The 19,966-nt window shown below is 52.3% G+C and overlaps 1 protein-coding gene across 5 annotated transcripts in view; it reads left to right on the forward strand.

Annotated features, from left to right (window-relative positions):
• Positions 1 to 19,966, forward strand: part of BANP (BTG3 associated nuclear protein) — a 113,057-nt gene that overhangs the window by 26,821 nt on the left and 66,270 nt on the right. For all 5 annotated transcript variants that reach the window (XM_049622641.1, XM_049622643.1, XM_049622642.1 and 2 more), the window contains exons 2-4: positions 461 to 599; positions 4,973 to 5,064; positions 6,476 to 6,675. In XM_049622641.1, coding sequence (XP_049478598.1) covers positions 530 to 599; positions 4,973 to 5,064; positions 6,476 to 6,675 — 362 coding nt within the window. In that variant the 5' untranslated portion in view covers positions 461 to 529. The remainder of the gene's footprint in view (positions 1 to 460; positions 600 to 4,972; positions 5,065 to 6,475; positions 6,676 to 19,966) is intronic.

A 19,966-nucleotide genomic window follows, 5' to 3' on the forward strand; every position in this document is an offset into this window, starting at 1 on the left:
CGAGCCGCAGAAACGGAGTATGGGAGCGACAGCCCTGGGTAGAAGGGCCCGTTCAGGTAAAAGCGGGAGGCAGGGCAGCGTGGTACCGGGCGGTGCGGTGTGTGTGGCAGGATGGGCCGGCCGGGCGGGGGCCGCTGAGACTCCGGGCTGGCGGACGGCACGGTCAGTGCTCAGGCCGTCACGGGAGGCGGAGCAGGGGGGGCTGGGGCGCGGAGTGGACCGAGGAAGCGGGAAGCGAGAGGCTGTGGGGCAGGGCCGGTCTGGCGGTGAGGATGAGCAGGGTTTCTGAACTGCCGCTCGCTTCTCCGAGAGCACTACCTTTTGGTGGTTTGAAGCGGGGAGTGGCCTGTATCCAACAGCACGGCACGGGATGTGATCTGGGAGCCACGAGGCTGGCGGTCAGCCTCACGTCACAGGTCACCGTGTGATCTCCCTGTCCCTGTCTGTCTCGCTTGTGTAGGTGGCAGAGACGCAGTCCTGCGCGAGTCTGACTCCTGCCCACTCGCCGGCCACCCTCCTCTCGCTCTGGATGATGTCAGAACAGGATCTGGCGGATGTGGTGCAGATTGCCGTGGAAGACCTGAGTCCTGGTCACCCAGGTAGGGAGCTGTGGGGCAGCTCACATTCTTATTCTCTCTGTCCTTCAGAAGTCCAGAAGCACTTCCAGAAGTTTTCTTTCCTTTGAAAAGTAAAGCAGGAGCAAAGGCGATGCACGCGCTAACCGTGGGGAGCCGGAACGTCGGCCCCGTGGCCGTCCATCCCAGGGGGGAGCCACCTTCCTCCCCTGCCCACGGCGGTCCTGTGACCCTTGGGGTTCCACGGCTTCCCCCCGGACTGTAGTGCGCCTTGGAAACCATGCTTTGCGGGAGCGCACAGGTCTGCTTCGCGTGTGCCCCGACCGATGGGCCTCTTCCCTGTAGACACCACCGACCTTGTCTGCACCACACCCTGGTAGTCAGGACCCTTGCCTGTGTATCTTCGCAGATATGTTTGTAGGGTACGTTCCCAGAAGTAGAACTGCTGTGTATGTTCAAACCTTTGATACGACACTAACAGATTTCCCGGAAAAGTTTTCGCTTTTTTTTTTTAATAATTTTTTTTAAACACTCACCTGGTTTATTTGCACGATTAATAATCACATTTCCAATAGTGGGTTTTTTCTCTTTAACGTTTATTTTTGAGAGAGTTGGGGGTGGTCAGAGCGAGAGGGAGACAGGATCCCGAGCAGGCTCCAGGATCTGAGCTGTCAGCACAGAGCCCGCCACGGGCTTGACCTCATAAGCAAACCAGGAGATCGTGGCCTCAGCCAGTCAGACGCTTCACGACTGAGCCACCCAGGCGCCCCTCGCAGTAATGTTTTATTCAGTTATTCTGTCATTGACTGTGTGTGAGAATGACTTTTTTTCTGTATTTTTGTTTAAGGCTGGCAATTTTTCTTCATGATGTTAAAAGCACACATCTACTTTGAAACTTTAAATATTTGTCTTGAGAGACTGTGTATAAAAGAAACCCTACATTTTAGGAATTTCATCTATGAAAAGCTTTGTGTACACATTTGTTTTAGAAGATTTCTTAGTAAATTCCTCCCCCCCCTTTTTTTTTTTTAAAGTTTGAAATGAGAAGTGCATACGATACAATCACTGAGTGTTTTAGTTGCCTGGTTATTCTTTTTGGAATAATAGAATTGAAAGGCTGACTTTTTTTTTCCCCTGCAGAAAAGAGAATTTTCAGAAATCTCATAAGAAGTAGGAAGACGTCTATCTTTTGTGATCTGTTCGATATGTTAATTGAAAAAACTTCATTTGGAACTTGGCTCTGCTCTGGAAGGGAGAGAGTAGTATAAATGATTTTAGAATCACGTGAGCAGTCACAAAGAAACCGAGGTCCTCTTTTGAGGGATGCTGTGCTTTTCCTCTTATTTTGCTTCTGATTTGTTTGTAAGAACCACTGTCACCTGTCGGCTGGCGAGATCAAGAGCCTGGCAGGTCACTGAACAAAGTTACGGTCTGTGAGTGCGGCTGTGTGACCACAGTTTTGTCTGTGAGAGTCTGTTTGTTTAGAGCTAGAACTTGGAACCTTGGCCTCATTAGCACCACACCTTAGATGCCACTGAGCTAAGAAAAACAGAAGCACTATCACTGTAGAACACTTTTAAAAATGTCTTCATATTTTGGTAGGTGAATGACAGTTTCTTTAGAAAACACACATTGCAGTGTTACCAAAGAAAAATGTTCCTATTACATAACTTTTAAACCTTTTTAGAACTGTTAAAGTTCCAGAGAGTTTCCTTCCTAAATAAATTGTTTCTCTGTAGATTATAGTTCAGAGAAGGCTCAGAGAAACCATGTCTAAGCTTGGTTTTATCCCGTCTCTGTTCCTTCATAACTGGCAACTGTAGTTTACTGTTTCTTGAGACCATTGTGTACGGGGCTCTCTGAGGCCTTAGTAGACAGAAAGCTTCCAATCTCTGGTCCAAAAGGACTTGCACACACCCAGCAAATACCATGCTGCATATATGTGTTTGCCTCTAGAGTGGGCTTAAGACTGAGATGATTTTTTTCCCTCATCCATAAAATACGAACTTTGTGAAATTTACAAGTAGTTAGGCGAGTAGACGTAAATCCTAGCAGAAGAACTGCTTACTGGCATGTATGAAAACAAAGACGTTTAGGTTCCTCTACTTTTCATGTCCCCTCGCTGCCGCCTCCCTCCCGCCCCCGGCCATGGCTACGCTCACTATGCCCGTCTAGCATGGACCGAGATTGCAGCCTTCTTTAGGCCTGCCCTTCCAGTTGTTAGTCACGGCTGTAATGAACACGGAGTTCTTCTACCCAAAAGTACTGCGAGCAGAATTCTAAAAGGCAGCGCAAGCAAGGTGTGCAAATGTAGCAAAGGACGAAGGAAAGTAAACTTGCAGCCCCACGTCCATAGAAGGTCACTGCTAGGATCCTGGCATGCTCACCTCTGTCATCTGCCGCGGGTGCACTGCCTTTTACGCGTCTGCCCCTTTGCTTAAAGCCTTGAGGTACTTGACGCTGCTGTGGGGCGCGGACTCTTCTGTAGTTACAGGAACTAGCCGTGTGGCCCTGGACAAGTCACTTAACCTCACTGGACTTGCTTTCTGTTCAGCAAATTAAAAGGATTAGAATAACGGTTGCCAGGATCTGTCTTCCAGTCCTGATACAATTCACCTACGAGTTTTCACCCACCAGTGGGAGTAAATAGACTCGGGTTTTGAGAACCCGTGTTTTGCTAACCACAAACACTCGTAGGCATGGATTTTTCCTATTTTTACTTAATTGAATGAGAATCCATTCTCACCCATTTCCGTGGAGGTGGCTGAGGCATTCCCTCCACAGGATCCACGGTGCATGATGCAAAGCCCTTTGGTAAGCAAGATGCTTTCTGTTATTGTTGACCTTGGCTATAAGGGTCTGCAAGGTACAGCTCTGGATAATTTACCTCTAGGAAATCAGTTTACAGCTCTTGCCTTGGACCCATGAAAGGTTCACGTTTGAGCCATAGGACCATTCAGCGTCTCCAAGTGTTGGAGTTTGGAGATGAGTCATCTAGTAGGTATGGGCTTAAAGGCATTGACACTTGAAAAAAAATCGAGATCTTATTTGGAACCTTAGTCTGTACAAGCTGTCAAAGTGTCAATGCTTTGAGGTGGGGGCAGGGCACCTGGCTTTCCCCGTGCTTGCCCCAGCTGTCCCTTAGCAGGTGAGGAATCACATGCCAGCAGGATGCGCTTTGCCCGCATCTGTGCATAGCTCTGTGGGTAAAGGGCGGGGAGGCGCCTGCCCAGGGGGTAGACGCCGTGCCATGCTGGTATCACAGCATGAGCTGGTGTGAGTTCCGGCATCTGCACGGGGGTGCGCATGTATACGTACAGCGTTCTACACACGCACCTGTGTATCCTCACGCACTGGTAATATTTCTGATATTGCCCTTAAAAAGTAACTGAAGCCACTAACCAGGAGGGTTGTCCACGTTCCGTTGCTAAGTGGAGAGGAAAAATGCAGACGGATCTGTTGGTAAGCCCGTGGCACCCCCACTCTGTGGACCATGTTTGTGTACACGTGTGACCACGCGGGACGGGGGGAGGGGAAATATACTAGGCAGTGAAGGTTGGTGACTTTGGCAAGACGAGGAGGAGGAAATACTGGGGCAAAATGGAAAAGCCCTCACCGTATCATGTGGAAAACAAACGTCGAATCTAAAATTCTGTCTACGTTTGTGGGTGTGTCCCGCTTACAGATTGACTAGGTCTGGGGCCGAGGAGCAGGGGTAGAGAGAAGCGCGTTTGCAGGGACGATGTGATTGTGGCAGTTTTGGTGTGGGATTTTGTGTCACCTTTACTGTTGTTTTTGCGGTGGATGCTGGACGATCGGAAGGCGGTGGGGAGCACACCCGGGCCGGCCCAGAGTGCGGAGGAGCTGGGAGGGGGAGTTGGGAGGTGCGGACAGGGCGGGTGGCTAGTGCAGGGAGAGCTGAGGCGGTCTCCCCGCGCGCCGGGGCTGAGACGGTTTTGAGGAGTAAACACCTACGGAAGGGGAGTATGAGAGCGGTTTTGGTTTTCCAGTGCGGTGGCCAACAGACAGGACTTGGACGCTGGAGAGAAATGTGTGCTACTTGGGTTTTCTCCTGCTGACGTTCCAACAGGGCAGCTCAACGGAGCAAGCGCTAAGTGGGAAGGCTGTCGTTTTGGTGTTAGGTCAAGTTGGTGGCCTATCAGGGAACTCCTTTGTCTGGTGTTGCACTTTTTTTTTTTTTTTTTGAGATTAAGGGGAGCTCCTGTTTTCTGTTTGAGAGTTTTAAGTTTACACGAAACAAGTACAATGAGAAAGGGGTCGCGTTATTTCTCCATTACTGGAAAGGCGGCCCGACTGCTTACTCGCTTAGTATCGACGCGGCCCCGTCCGGCCGTTCACGTTCAAGTGTGTGTTCTGTCCCCGCCGTTGGTTTTCAGTGGTCCTGGAGAACCATGTGGTGACCGACGACGACGAGCCGGCCCTGAAGCGCCAGCGCCTGGAGATCAACTGCCAGGACCCCTCCATCAAGGTGAGAGTGCGGCGCCTCCCCGGTCCCTCCTCCCCCTGCCCCGCCTGCCGGGGGCGCGCCTGCCGCGTGGAGTGTGCCCCCTCGCCGCTCCGTGTCCGCTCCGCGCCCTCCGACAGCACGCGCCCCGCGCCCCGCCCCGCCCCGCCCCGCCACGCCGTCCCCACCCCACGCCGGGCCCCACCTGTGCCGCTGTGGCACCGTGGGCCCCGCAGGGCCGCGGCTGCGTGCGGCGGCGCAGCGCGAGCGAGACGCGCCGCCCCCTCCCTGTGATCACGTGCTGCCGTCACGCGCTGCCCCGCCCTCTTGTTACGTGCTGCCGTCACGCGCCGTTCTCACGCTGCTCTCGCGCGCTGCCCCCTCCCAGCCGTCCCGTGCTGTTCGCTCACGGTCCTTTCGCTGCCCTCACGTGCTGTCCTCACACCCGGTCCCCGCGGGGAGTGTCCTCGGAGGGGGTGCAGGTGGGCCTTCCCTGCCAGTGGCCGCTCTGGTGAGGAGGTGTGTCGGCACAGTGACCGCTCCACGAAGCGGGTTGCGTGGACGCGTGTGGACTGTGTTCATCACGTGGCTCCCCTCCTCCCCACCCCCCCTCCCTCCCCGCGCAGGCGGTTTCAGAAGCGCCTAGGTCCTTGAGAAGACGAGCTCGGCTGCGCACGGACTGAGGATGTCTGCCCCTCCCCATTAGAGCCCGCCTCGCCCCCGTTCTTGGTCCCCCTGGTCCCCTCAGCCCCGTGCCCGCCCGGGTCTCTTGTTCCCACAGCCCTGTTCCCCCCCCCCCCCCCCCGGTCTGTCCCGGTAGCCTGGTCCCGGGTCCCCGTCTCCTGGTTCCGCGCCCGTCTTTCGCAGGTGTCTGTTACTCTCCCAAGTCAAAGTCAGGAACGGAGGGAGAAGAGATGGACACCGCTTCCTGTTCTGTCCGGCGGTGGTTTCTCGAGCCCCCCCCTCCCCCCCACCTGCAGCAGGCAGTGCACTGGTTGCGGGCGAGCTCCCCCCCCAGGAGCACCACTGGCGGGAAGCGAATTTGAGGGAAGCTCCATGGCCCAGGGAGGCGGGTGGGACTTGAGCCCGCAGCCCTGCACGCGCAGGCCGCGTGCCGGCCACTGGGTGGCGGGCTTGCCGTTCGGAAGCGTCCGGCCGGCACCGGCAGGCCGTCCGCTTGCTGTGTGCCGCTTGCCCGGTGGGCGACTCGGGCCAGCAGGGCAGCGTCCCGAAGACCGCGTGCGCGCTGTCGCAGAGCTGGGACCCTGGGCGCACGGGGACGGCCCCGGAAAGCGCGCCCTGGGGAAGGGGGCCCCCACGGAGGCGCTGCGGGGTGGTTCTCCCCGAACAGATGCGACCGGAGTCGGCATCCGGGGACGTGGCTGCTTACGGTTCTCGGCGTCCCTTCTGAGGGTCTTCTCTTTTCCGCTTGCAGTCATTCCTGTACTCCATTAACCAGACAATCTGCTTACGGTTGGATAGCATCGAGGCCAAGCTGCAAGCCCTGGAGGCCACTTGTAAGTCGTTAGAGGAGAAGCTGGACCTGGTCACGAACAAGCAGCACAGCCCCATCCAAGTCCCCATGGTGGCCGGCTCCCCCCTCGGCGCGACCCAGACGTGCAACAAAGTGCGATGGTAAGAGCAGAGCGCGGGGCCCCCTCGCCGGCCCGCCGGCCCGCCTGGCCCGGTGGCGGGAGTTGTGCCCACGCCGGCGTCCCCTCCTCGGTTCCCTGGCCCCGGGTGTAGCGAGAGGAAAGCATACGCGTGACGTGCAGCCTGAGTGCCTCTGAGTCGGCTCCCGGGCATGAACCAGCCTGTGGCGTGTCGTCTGCAGCCAGCCCACCAGATCTTGGAAGGTGTACCTTTCTTCCCTTTACTGTGTCCCGTGTGGCTGATTCTCAGATGCTAGTGCTTGAAAGTGTTCCTGGAGCATCCTGCACTTTCCTTCCTATCGGTAGTTACTGTGTCTTCTAAAAACACTCACGGTCTAACCTAGTGGTGCCTGTGGTAGTTTTCCACCGTGTGAGTTGAAACTTCATAAAGAATTCACCTAGACTGGAAAGATGTCTCCCCGTCTGTGGCCTGTTTGTGTCTCTGTCCAGGGTGCCCAGTTAGATGCTGGTGTTCCTGGCGTGACCTAAAAAGCTCAGGCTCTGGGCATCAGTTTCCATCAGCCTTGGCGTCTCATCTCTTCCCACGGGGGCTCCAAAGAAAGTCACACTTGTGGTGGCGGCAGAATTTGTCCTTGTAGGTGATGAGAACTTGAAGCGTTTTTGCTAAGGGCTCTCTTGTTGTCGCCTTGCTGCCAGTGTCTGCTGGGTTCTGCCCTGCCCACGTGCCCTGGGGATGGGAGCAGCGATACGGGGCAGGTGGGGTTGACCGGGGGTTCCTGGTTTGGTTTGGGAGTGCTCACGAACACGCTTCACTTTCAAGATGGCCACTTGTCCCAGTTTGTCTGGGACGGCTGCTGTGTGGGTGTGATTGCTAGTGCCTCGTGTGTCTGGGATGCCGCGTGGCCCACGCCTGATCTCTGTCCCTAGGGAAGGTGGGCTCATCCGTGGTGTTGCTCGGAGACAGGCTTTCGCCCTGTGTTTGCAGGTGTCCTACCAGATCCCGCGTGGGTTTCCTCCAGCAGACCCTCGTGGACCCTCTTCTCTGTAGGCCGTGGGGCTCCACCCTGGCAGAACCAGTGCCTGTTTTCAGAGCAGTTTTTTTGTGATACCTTCTTATCCCAAAATGTGACGTGAAGAAAACATTTATATTGGAAAAACCAGTAAAATGTCTTAATGGTAGCATAAGGAGAAATTAAAGGCCGGCGGGGTATAATACGATAACACGTATTTCCGTGAGTGAACGGTTAGGTGAGATGCACGAGGGGGCAGTGAGCAGGCCAGATGCCCAGACGTCGTATGCGGAGTCCTGGTGGTGGGGAGGGCTGTGGCGTGAGTCCACACACACTGGGAACTCAAATACTAGTTGGTGATGGAATCCTACAAGATGACGAGCCGTTCCTGATGAACTTTCAAATAAAGCAAAATGGAATTTTTTCTAGACTCGAACGATAGTTGAATTCCTGGAAAGTTTGTTACGTTAAAATTACCCGAGAACATTTTGTGTTGGAGCGTAGAATAGAGTCAGATGCTAGGCTCAGAGAGCCGTTAGAATCCTGATTTTCCTTGAGCGTCGGGGACATTGGAAGTTTGTGCAGGAAGATGTTTTGTTAGATGAGCGCGTCTCACGCGCCGAAGGACGTCTTAACCTCCTTGGCCGTACCCGCGAAGTGCCAGCGGTGTCTCGAGAGTGTGATGACCCAGTAGGCCCCACTGGATTTCAGACCCTGCCCCCAGCAGTTCCAGTGGGAACTGCTGCTCCCGGGCACGAGAAGAGAATGACTCGTGAGCAAGCAGCCGGCCCATGCCGAGGGTGGTCCTCCTTCGTGTGTGACTTCCTTACCTGTGTTTGGAAGAGGTAATCTTGACGAGTCGGGGAAAGTGTCGACGAAGTCTGCCCGTTCAGATTCCACAGCTGATGCCTTGTGACGGTTCCGTCAGGGGCAGGCGGGTGAGTTCCGGGCCTGAAGGGCGCTGTCGCGGCTGCGGTTTGGACCTGCGAGCCGCTTGTTTTGGGATTTGTTTTGCGTCCGGAGCAGGGTGTGTTACTGGGAGAACAGGCCTCTGCGTGCCACGGGCTGCCCTGGTCTGAAGCCGCGCGGTGACCTGGGTCAAGTCACGCGCTGGTATTAATTGTCCGTTTCCAGTTTCCTCGTCTTCAAAAACAAGACGAGACGGAGGTGACCTGGGCCTGCCTTTACGGGCTCCGTTTCCGTCTCCTGCGGTCCTAACCATGAAGCTGGGGGGTGGGGGCTGGGAGACAGGGTGGCACCGCTTCCTTTGGATCTGGGCCTCCAGGCCGGTGTGCCGTGTCCTGTTGGGCTTTGGGTTGTCCGAAGGCGGAGGGGCTCACTTGGATGAAGGCACTTCCGGGCGGCAGGGAGCCACCAGCTTCTCCAGCTTTCTTCAGCGTTTTCTCCATCGCGGGGCTGGCGGGGAGACACCATGGGCAGCCTCCCTGGGTGGAGATCCCACCGTGCTTCCCTCTGCCCCAAGACAGGAGGTAAAGCTGCTGTGGTTTTCTGTGTGTGTATTGACAAGCGGTAAATTAAAAGGAAAGCTTTCTGATACCGAGTCAGATATATGATTTGGCTAAACCAAATCAGGTGGGTTTTCTGGCTTTGAGTAATTGTACCGGTAACATAAAATCAACTCGCCAGAGAGCGCACTTACTGTGTCTTGACACAGGGTTTGTGAATGTTTTTCGTAGAACAGTTACGTGTAGAAACTGGTGTAAGAGTAAGAAAGGAACAGTCCTTTTTCTGTTTTCTCCTAAGCGTGGCCTTAAGTCATATGTATATGAATGATTTTTAAAGAATTAAGACAACAGTTGAAAGCTGCTGACAGGAAATTTTGGGGAGAAGTAAGGGAGAAGAATTTAATTACAGTAGATCAGAGGAAAAAGTGTATATTTTAGTTAGAAGGTTACAAATTTGTAAACCGTAAGTAAATGAGAATTGTGCGTATGAAATGCGAGTATTGAGTGGGACGTAGAAAAGGGAAAGTCTCCAAAATAAATTAAAAATTGATTCACATTCTGAGTAACAGAGTACTTTTACCAATTATTTATTTTGGGCCTCAGATATTTAAAATATAAGTTAGAAGCATTTAAGTTCTGGATTACTTTAGATGTAAATCATATGCTTTTAATTTAAGGTTTTTTAGGCCCATATTGTGGATGATTCGTGGGGAAGTCTGAGTGTAATTGAACCCGACAGATGGGGGCCCCTTAAAAGGTCTTTTCAGTTAACGAGGAATCGGGTGGTGGGTGAGAAGCCGTCGTCTGAAACCCCGCTCGCCCTTCCATTTGGAGAGGCTGCCTGAGGCCCAGAGCCAGCCCGAAGCCGCGGTGCGCAGCTAAGTCGGTGTCTGCATTCTGAGATGCGCCCGCTCGTCTGCTGGTTCTTTCTCGAGACCGTGCTCTTAGCTCTGAGAGTTACTTGTTCTCTTTACTCCCTGGGGGGCAGAAGGCGGCAGAGCGCTGCCAGCTCCAGGTGGCGACTTAGGATCCAGATTTGCAGATTGTACGCTTGAATGAGATTCTTTAAATGAGTCCAAGAAAAAGAAATGAGAGAAAACCTTTTTCTTTGATGCTAAAGCTTAACCGTTGTAATAAACCTGTTGGTGAGGGTATTTGGATAGGTTTCATCCAATGACGGTGTTCTTCTCGGGGAAAAGAACACTCGGGTTGCTGCAGGTAGGTGCTTTTCTTTCTTGGAAGTGCACCGTAAATTTGGATTTTGCTTAATTGTGGTTCTAGGTGTAGCGACTTGAGGCTTTACCTCTAAAGCTCCTCTCACGTTGGTGTCGACGTTGGAAGTGGCCGACTGCTGACGTGCTCCCTGAGGAGCTGCGGCGGGCCCTCTCCGCATTTCAGAAGGGCCTCCGTTTTAGAATGTGGGCTGCAGGGGCACCTGGGTGGCTTAGTTAAGCGGTTAAGCGTCTGACTTCAGCTCAGGTCATGATCTCACGGTTCGTGAGTTCGAGCCCCGCGTCGGGCTCTGTGCTGACAGCTCAGGGCCCGGAGCCTGCTTCCAATTCTGGGTCTCCCTCTCTCCCTGCCCCCTGCCCTGCTCACACTCTGTCTCTGTCTCTCAAAAAGCGAATAAGCGTTTAAAAAAAATTTTTAGAATGTGGGCTGCAGGGGTCAGGGGCATGGATAAGGACGTTCATACAGATCAGCGTAGAAATTCCTCTTTTGCACTTCATTGAAGCTACACACCGTGCCATTTGGAGAAAGTACAGTGAGTAGGACATTGCTGAGCTGTGGCTACTGTCCTAGCTGATGACCGCCACAAAGCTGGCAGGACGGTGCCCGCATGGTGCCTACCTGGAGTGGGAGAATTCCCGCTTGTCCCCGGTGCCCTACGGGGCCAGCCTGTGTGATGAGTCAGACAGCAGCTCAAACCCTCGTGCTCCGGGTTGGTTTCCGTTAACAGGACACGTTACTACACATGTTGACTAATTAAAAAAAATGCTTGTCTCTTATTTTTAAAAGCAAGATGTTTTTATTTTTTATGCACAGATGGTTTTTTATTGAGATGTAATTGCCGTACAACAGATTTTCATTTTTTTTTTTATAATTTTTTTTTTTAACGTTTATTTATTTTTGAGACAGAGACAGACAGAGCACGAACGGGGGAGGGTCAGAGAGAGGGAGACACAGAATCCGAAACAGGCTCCAGGCTCTGAGCTGTCAGCACAGAGCCCGACACGGGGCTCGAACTCACGAACCGCGAGATCATGACCTGAGCCGAAGTCGGCCGCTTAACCGACTGAGCCACCCAGGCGCCCCCAGATTCTCATTTTTAAAGCTTGAAAAGTTTTTTTGTGTGCTTTTAAAACTTTAGCATACTTCTACATCTACAATTTTACAACAATCGGAGTAAATCAGGGGCCTCTTTGTAATACTCAGACATACAAGTGATTTCTTTTTGAGATAATCTTTTCCTTCAGAGAGATATGTCCTCTGGGACACCTGAGGGAAGAAAATGATTTTCTTTAAGCTGATTATTGATCAAGAAATTATTTAAATTCCCTCTACCATGCTGGCTGCTGAGTCTGTTTTGTTTCCCAGAGGGCCTTTTGTGTTAAGTGTTGGTGGATGTTTGTGGAAAGGCTATTTTTTGAGGCTTCGTGGCTTCTGGGTAGAGAGAGGTCCCCTCCTGGGGGCTCTCGGGACACTTGCAGTCCTGGTGAGGGGTCATCCGTGTTCAGAGCATTTCCGCTCTGGGTCATCGAGCTCTTCAGTCAGGACCGTAGCATTTCGTGGGCTTTGGGACATGAGAGACTCCAGATAGGGCTGTTTGAATTATGAGGAAAGGTTTGGTTTTAGCCGTGATGGACCTGGTTTTCGTTCTTTCCTTACCAAGTTTCCAGTTTTTCGATGTTTCCACTTAACTTCGTAGACGTATGATCTCTCTTGCCTACTGGTCTACGCTCCTTTGTACAGCTGCGCACGTTTAGTGCCCTAACGAGGGTACCCTGTGCGTGTCAGGGCCGAGAACCAGCCAAGGAAAACTCACGGTTTACACACATACAACCGGCGGAATGATTAACCTAATGTGGTGACTCGGATACCGTCTGATAAGCAGCGCCGAGCATTTTAACAGATCGCGCACGTCTGCTAATCTGGACTGCTTCTCTGGCGGTGGAATAGCGCGAAGCTCAGCGTCTGGGATCTGGAGGTCAGTTTGGAGAGAACTGCCCTCTCAACGCCATGGAGTCTTTGGACCACGAACACGGTGCACGTCTCCCCTTACACTGGTCTTTAATTTCTCAGCAGCCTCCTAGTTTTCAGTGCGTAGCTCTTACTCGCGTCTTGTTAAAGTTTTCTCCAAGGACGCCATACTTTCAGATGCCGTCGTGAAGGGTACCGTGTTTTCTATACTCACCTTGATCCTGCGTCGTTTCTAAATTCACTTTGTTTTGGTAGCTTTGCTGCAGGACTTAAGGTAAAAGGAAGTATTTGTGGTCATAGATGTTTTTTATATATATAAAGAGAGTTTTACTTGTCATCAAATTTCTCTAGCATTTCTTTTTTTTGAGAGAGAGTGTGGGGGGAGAGGGCCGGAGAGAGGGAGACAGAGAATCCCAAGTGGGCTCCACACTCAGCGCAGAGGCCAAAGCGGGCTCGAACTCAAGAACCCTGAGATGATGACCTGAGCCAAAATCAAGAGCGGGGTGCTTACCCGACTGAGCCACCCAGGCACCCTGTCTGCTCCATGGATAGGATCTCTCATTTCAGCGTGTAATTTTTTTTTTCTTTTTGTACTTTTACTTCATTTCTGATCTCTGAGTGAAAGCATCCAGTCTTCCACCATTAAGTGTGGTGTTGGCTGTAAGTCTTTTGCAGATGCTCTTTATCAGGTTGATGAAGTTCTATTCCTGATTTCATGAGAGTTTTTACTGTGAGCAGGCAGTGAATTGAATGTTCACGTGCTCTTTCTGTATCTTCTTGAGATGATTATGTGGTTTTTCTTTTTGATTCTGTTGTTGCAGTGAGTTATACTGATTGATTTCATGCTAAACCGGCCTTGCATTTCTGTCATAATAAACCTGATGGTCACGGCATGTTACCCTTTTTATGTATTTTTGGACCGACTTGCTAACGTGTAGTTAAAGGTTTTTGCATCTGTTTTCATGGGGTATGCTAGTCTATAGTTTTCTTTCTTGACCTGTCTTTGTTACTAGGATGATGCTAGTCTCAAAAATTTATCTGGGAGGGCTGCCTGGGTGCTCAGTCGGTTAAGTGTCTGACTTGGCTCGGGTCATGATCTCACGGTTCATGAGTTCGAACCCCGCATTGAGCTCTGTGCTGCTGGCTCGGAGCCTGGAGCCTGCTTCGGATTCTGGGTCTCCCTCTCCCTCTCCCTCTCCGCCCCTCCCCCGCTCATCCTCTGGCTCTTTGAAAAATAAACAAACATAAAAAAACTTAAAAAAATGGTTGGGGAAGCCTTCTCTTGTCTGTTTTCTGATAATGTTTCTGTATGGTTAGTTTTATTTCTTCCTTAAATACTTGATCCAGTTTGGCAGTGAATTATGAATTCAGTTTCTTTAATAAATACAGAACTTTGATAAACATGGAACTTTTTGAGTCACTGTTATTTAATTTGTATTCCCCAGGGATTTTGTTTTTGTCTAAATCCTGGAATTTGTTAACATGATACTTTTTCATAGTATTGGCATATTTTTTATTTTTTTATGTAAACAATTTTTTTAACGTTTTTATTCATTTTTGAGAGACAGTGCTCATGGGGGAGGGCAGAGAGAGAGGGAGACAGAATCGGAAGCAGGCTCCAAGCTCTGAGCTGTCAGCACAGAGCACGACGCGGGGCTCGAACCCACGAACCGTGAGATCGCGACCTGAGCCGACAGAAGCCGAGGTTGGATGCTTAACTGAGTGAGCCACCCGGGCGTCCCTCATGTATTACCTTTCAAATGTCTGTAGGTCCACATCGCATTTAGTTGCTGTGTCTTCTTGGGCTCCTTTGGTGTGTGATAATCTCACAGACCTGGTTTTTATAAGTTTTTGAGGAGTATCGGTCAGGTGTTTTGTAGATTGTCCCTCACTTGGGATTTGTCTGTTGCTTTTCTCCTGATGAGCCTGGGGCTGCCGAAGTCTGAGAGGCAGACCCGAGAGGCGAAGTGCCATTCTCATCACACCTTCTCCAGGGTGCGTGCTAGCTCCCTGACTTCTGTCTGCCGGTGTGGTCGTGGATCACTGGGCTGAGGTTGCGTTGGTCAGATTCCTCCCCTGTCAAGTTCCAACTGCCCCCCCTCTCTGCCCCCTGTGCTTTTGGGAAGGACATCACTGGACATCACTGAGCTCAGCTCCACATAGTGTGGAGTTCTTTTTTTTTTTTTTTTTAATTTCTAGTTTTTTGTTTTTTTTTTTTAACATTTATTCATTTTTGAGAGACAGCGCCCGAGCGGGGGAGGGGCAGAGAGAGAGGGAGACGCAGGATCGGAAGCAGGCTCCGGGCTCCGAGCCGTCCGCACAGAGCCCGACGTGGGGCTCGAACCCGTGAACCGCGAGATCATGACCTGAGCCGAAGTCGGATGCTCCCCAGGCGCCCCAAATGAAAGAGTGGGAAGTTCTGCCGCACCTCTTGGGTATGTGGTTACCGTACTGCACAGGAGGTTTATCTCTTCCTCCCCGTTTGATTGTCACTCATTTGTATCAGTGTGGACTCACGGGTATTTATTTTACGCTCTGGGTTGGAATCCAGTACTCCTTTGTTTTGCTGCTCACATGTTCCAGCTTCTGTGGGTGAGACTGCTCTGCGGTGGCTTCTGTGTCCTTGGACACTCCCTCCCCGCTAGTCGTTTTGGTTTGTTTTGAGCACTTCCTTCCTCTCCGGCACCACAAGGCGCTCCGGGCTCGTCTTGCGTGCTCCCCACCCCAGTCCTCCACTCGGCCGTCTCCTGTACTGGCAAGTGGCGGCAGAGACAGGATCTGAGCGTCCGGCATCCCACCGCTGTGGTGTCGCCCGCGGCTCTGTGTCCCCCTGCTCCCCCTGGGGGTCCCTCCTGTTGTCCGGCTTTTCCTCCTAGCGGTTCTTGTCTGGTAGCCATTTTCCTGTAGCTCCTTGGGAAGAAGAAAGGATCTGCGTTCCCAGCCAACGTGCCCTTCTGGCTTGCAGTCAGAGGGCTCCGTTACGGTGCAAGTGTGGCTTCTGGAGGCAGGCTTAGAACCAGCCCTCCTCTGAAGCAGCTCGTGGTCGACGTTTGCTGCATTAGGTTATCCCTGTTTCTCTGTGGCAGCTGCTTATTTGGGGGTGTGGTTTTCACGCTGGAACTTGTTTTTTTTTTTTTTTTTTTTTTTAATGTTTTTATTTATTTTTGAGACAGAGCATGAGCAGGGGAGGAGCAGAGAAAGAGGGAGACACAGAATCCGAAGCAGGCTCCAGGCTCCGAGGCTGTCGGCACAGAGCCCGACGTGGGGCTCGAACTCACGGACCGTGAGATCATGACCCGAGCCGCAGTCGGACGCCCAACCGACTGAGCCGCCCAGGCGCCCCAGGAACTTGTTCATTTCGTTAGATATTGGGAAGCAATTTTTAATGCTCATTTGTTCTTATCCCTAAGGATACTTTTTTGGATCCTGGTTTTTATGACTTTTTAATCTTGAGCCTGTAAAGAACAGAACTAACCCCACGAAACAAATTTCAGTGAGGGTCGAACGCTTGGTACGTCGGTTGGGTGACTTGAACTGCGGTAAAGAATCCTCCGGATTCGTGGGCTGACTGTTGCAGGTTGGCACGTTCTGTTCCTAAAAATGCTGGCCCCTCTCCTGTTTACATCTCATCCGTGAGCACTGGTCCCGGGGCCGTGCTTGCTCCGAAGGGAATGTGGCTTGGCTGCCTGGTGGCTCCCCGAGATAGGACCACCCCGTGCACCGGGGGGGGGCCCGTGGTGGCCACGAGCCCCCCTGCTGCTCTGGGACGTGAGGACCTCGGGGTGTCTGGTTTTACCGTTTTAACTAAGGGCTGTGCCCCTGCTTCTGCTCCCACCGGGTTTGCTGTCACTGAAGTCGGAGGCTGGCCGCTGGACGGTTTAGACAGCTGGGTGTGCGTAAGTACACTTCACACACCGTTCACTTTATTACGACCCCGGTTCCCGTGTGCCGTGCAGGAGCACGCCTCTGAGCGCCCGTGGGAGAGTGCGTGCTGAGGCAGCACGTGTCTGTGGAGTTGGAGAATCTACCTGTTTTCTTACGAGTGGAACGTGGAATCACTCGAGATGTTTGCTAGCTTGCTTTGTTGGGAGTCTTTGAGATAATTCTCAAAAATGAGACGATGAGTATCTCCGATTTCCCCAGCTGAACTGTATGAGTAGTTACTTTGAACGGCAGAAGGACCGGCCGGCAGAGGATGTGGCCCGGCGAGACTCCTCTGTGGGTGCGAGGGAGGCGGGGACGTGGCCAACATTTTTGGATGTTCTGGCAGGTCCCTCCTCCCTCGGCCACAGAGCACAAAGCTGAACGTTACCGTGTGAAGAGAAGCCACACCTGAGCTGCCCGCCTTGCACGGGGAGGGGCGGCGTCGCGTGAAGGGGCGGTCTTGCCTCACCCTCGAAGGTTAGCACGGGACACAGAACGGGACACCCTGAGGTCGGGGCGTCTCTCCCGTGCCCGGAGCCTGGCTGTCACTCGCTGAGCGTCAGGACTTCCTAGGGGAAGGAGTATTCAGAGGATTTCCTTTGGGCGTATAAGTCAGTTTCTTCTAGGATGGTCGTGCTCTCAACACCTGCCTGCGTGGAGCACCATGTAGGCAGAGAACCTCGTCGTGGACGTTCTTCTCTGTCCTGCAGTCGTTTGGTGATGGGTGTCTGCGTCCCCCCAGCAGTGAATGTCCGTGGGTGTGTCGCCATCGATTGATCAGACTTGTTCGCCGTTGGTTTCTTATTTCCTGGAGCGACTGCAGTCAGTGCTTGTGAACGTTTTCCTTGGTGATTAGGAGCTGGAAACCGGTTCATACAAACCTGACTTCCCCAGGGCACCCCATTCTGCAAGGAAGCAAACGTAGAGGCATTCTCTTGGGTTAAGCCCAGTGCACTAAAATTCTCGGGTAGGGAGGGAGGCTACCCCCCTGCCCCACCATTTCCACAGCAGACTGGCTAGTTGATGGCGGCCCATCCCCTCTGAGCTGGCAACAGCTTCCGACCCGAATCAGCGTGCTGTTTCCTTTGGCCTCAGCCGGCTCCAAACATTAATCGCTTTTGCCATCTCTTTGTGAGGACACAACATAAGTTTTGTGTGCAAGTGCACGTGTGTGTCTGTGTGTACGTTCAGAATATGATTATAAGCCACTGGAATCTGTATGAGGTTTTAGCTAGTTTAGAGTTAGAGTTTCTTTCTTTCTTTCTTTTTTTCTTTCTTTCTTTAAATTTTTTAATCTAGAGAGAGTGCGCATGCAAATGAGGGAAGAGGGGCAGAGGGAGGGAGAGAATCTCCGCTTAGCGCGGAGCCTGATGGGAGACTCGATCCCAGGACCCTGGGATCCTGACCTGAGCCAAAATCCAGAGTCAGACCCTCAACCAACTGAGCCACCCAGGCACCCCAGAGTTAGGGTTTCTGTAAAGTTCTCTGAGTTTATGTAGCTCTGACATCGGGCTCTTCCAAATAATATTTGCAAACTCTGGGTCCACCTGACTTGACGTCATTTTGTCCTCTTTGCCCGAGGTCTGTGTGTGTTTCTCTTTGCACACTACATGCTGAGCTCCTCTCCGCTGTTGGCTGGTCTTTGTCCTGCGTACCCCTGCCCCTCCTCCTCTCCGCGTGCCCACCTGCACCGGCCACTCTGTGGTCCTCAAACTCTCTGGCTCAAACCAGCTTGTTTTCTGTTTTCCTTTGTAATAAAAAGTGGCAAACACCACTTTTAAAATGATGTTTTAAAACTTTTTACCTACAGTTTTCAAGATTTTTTTTCAGGTCTCTTATTTTGGTGGTTTGTTAGGTTTTTTGCATAGACTTCAATAGATCCCCTTGGCGTATATTCAAATCATGGTCCATTTTGTGTGAACGATGAGCTAAGGGGACAGAGATGTTGATGTTTTAAAATAGGAGTACAGAGACTTTTAACGCGGTCACAAAGCGATTTCCTGAAACAGAAGAGAAGTTGAAGGTCACTTTGTAAGCATAGCTTGGAAAATGTTTGCCATGACATCTCTGAAAGCTGAAGATACTTTGTTGTAAAGCCATCGGAATAAAACAGTGAAAATATGCAACCCTGAAAGGCTAACAGAAATAAAGGAGTATTTCTGGTCTTGACTAACCAGTGGCTAAGAGCTTGAGAGGTGCTTGGTGACAGGCTCTGTCACCTCTAAGGGGTGAGACCTTGGGCAAATACTCACCCTTTCCCAGCTTCCTCATCAGTACAGTGGGAATAAGACAGTATGTGAAGATTGCCGTGAGAGAGGTCGTGCATATGAGCGCTTGGGTTCTTTGACCCTCAGCAACCCCGCGAGGGGTTTTGTTTTGGTTTTGGTTTATTAGAAAGAGAGCAAGAGCGAGAACGAGAGAGAGAGAGAGAGAGAGCACGCATGTGCATGCGCAGGGGAGGGGCGGAGAGAGGGGAGACAGAGAGTCCCAGGCAGGTTCTGGGCTGGCGGTGCGGAGCCCCGCGCGGGCTCCATCTGAGGAACCGTGAGATCATGACCTGAGCCGAGGTCTGACGCTGAACCGACTGAGCCGCCCGGACGCCCCACCGACCCCGTGAGGTTTAAAAACCCGATCCTATTAAGGCTTCTTGTTCACCAGGGGGTACCGTCAGCCGGGCCTCCCGGTGCGTGCGGGGCTCACGCTGGTGAGCGCACAGAACTCTCGGTCGCCCCACCCTCCGTGGGTGACAGCGCGCTAGGCCGTCCCGTGGGCATCGTCTTCCTAAGTTTCTCTTCTGGCTCACGAGTCTTGGTCCCTTTTCTTTCCGCGGCACGAGACCATGGAGTCTAGAGGCAGGAGCCAGAGGACTGAACTAACTCAGAATCATTCTCAAATTCATTCACATCTTATACACACGGGCTTGACTGTATACTGAGCACTCACCGAGGCAGTTGGGGTCTGTCCTTCAGAAAATGGACAGAAAGGCCCCTGTGCAGGGGCTGCCTCGTACCAAGCTAATCTGTAGTGAGCGAGCCATGTAGTGGGTGAGTGCCGTATGGGGCCCGTGGACACAGCAGGTCTGTGCCTCTTCTGTGGGGTTGTGTGTGTGTGCAGTTTTGTTGTTTTATTTAATGTTTATTTTTGAGAGAGAGAGACGGCGTGAGCAGAGGAGGGAAGAGAGAGAGGGAGACACAGAATCCGAAGCAGGCTCCGGGCTCTGAGCCGTCAGCACAGAGCCCGACAGGGGGCTCGGAACCACAAACTGTGAGATCGTGACTTGAGCCGAAGTCAGATGCTTAACTGACGGAGCCACCCAGATGCCCCTGTTGTTTTAAATCATCAGCACCCATCAGAGTCACTTGGGAAAATGGTTAAAAAACACAAAAAATAACTTTGGGCTCTCTGGGGGCAGCCCCTAGTTTCCCCAGGAAATTACGGTGTTCAAAGAGTAGTGGGTTATGGACCATTCCTATATTGGTTTTGGTTGGAAGGTCCCCTTTGCTGCTTGAGAATTTGGGCTCAAATCTAGCTTGGCTTTGTGGGCCTGGGCACGTTACTAGCTGGTCCACACGGTGGTCTGCTGATCCGCGCAGGGAAGGCGCTGTGGTGCCCTCTCCCGCTTTGAGGATTGGGTGTCTCCTTCCACGCGGAGCCCTGGGGGCAGTCCTGCCTGCCATGACTCTCCTGGGGGGAGTGCCTGAGGGCCCTTTGC

Source organism: Panthera uncia (assembly GCF_023721935.1).
Source record: "Panthera uncia isolate 11264 chromosome E2 unlocalized genomic scaffold, Puncia_PCG_1.0 HiC_scaffold_20, whole genome shotgun sequence".
NCBI lineage: Eukaryota > Metazoa > Chordata > Mammalia > Carnivora > Felidae > Panthera > Panthera uncia.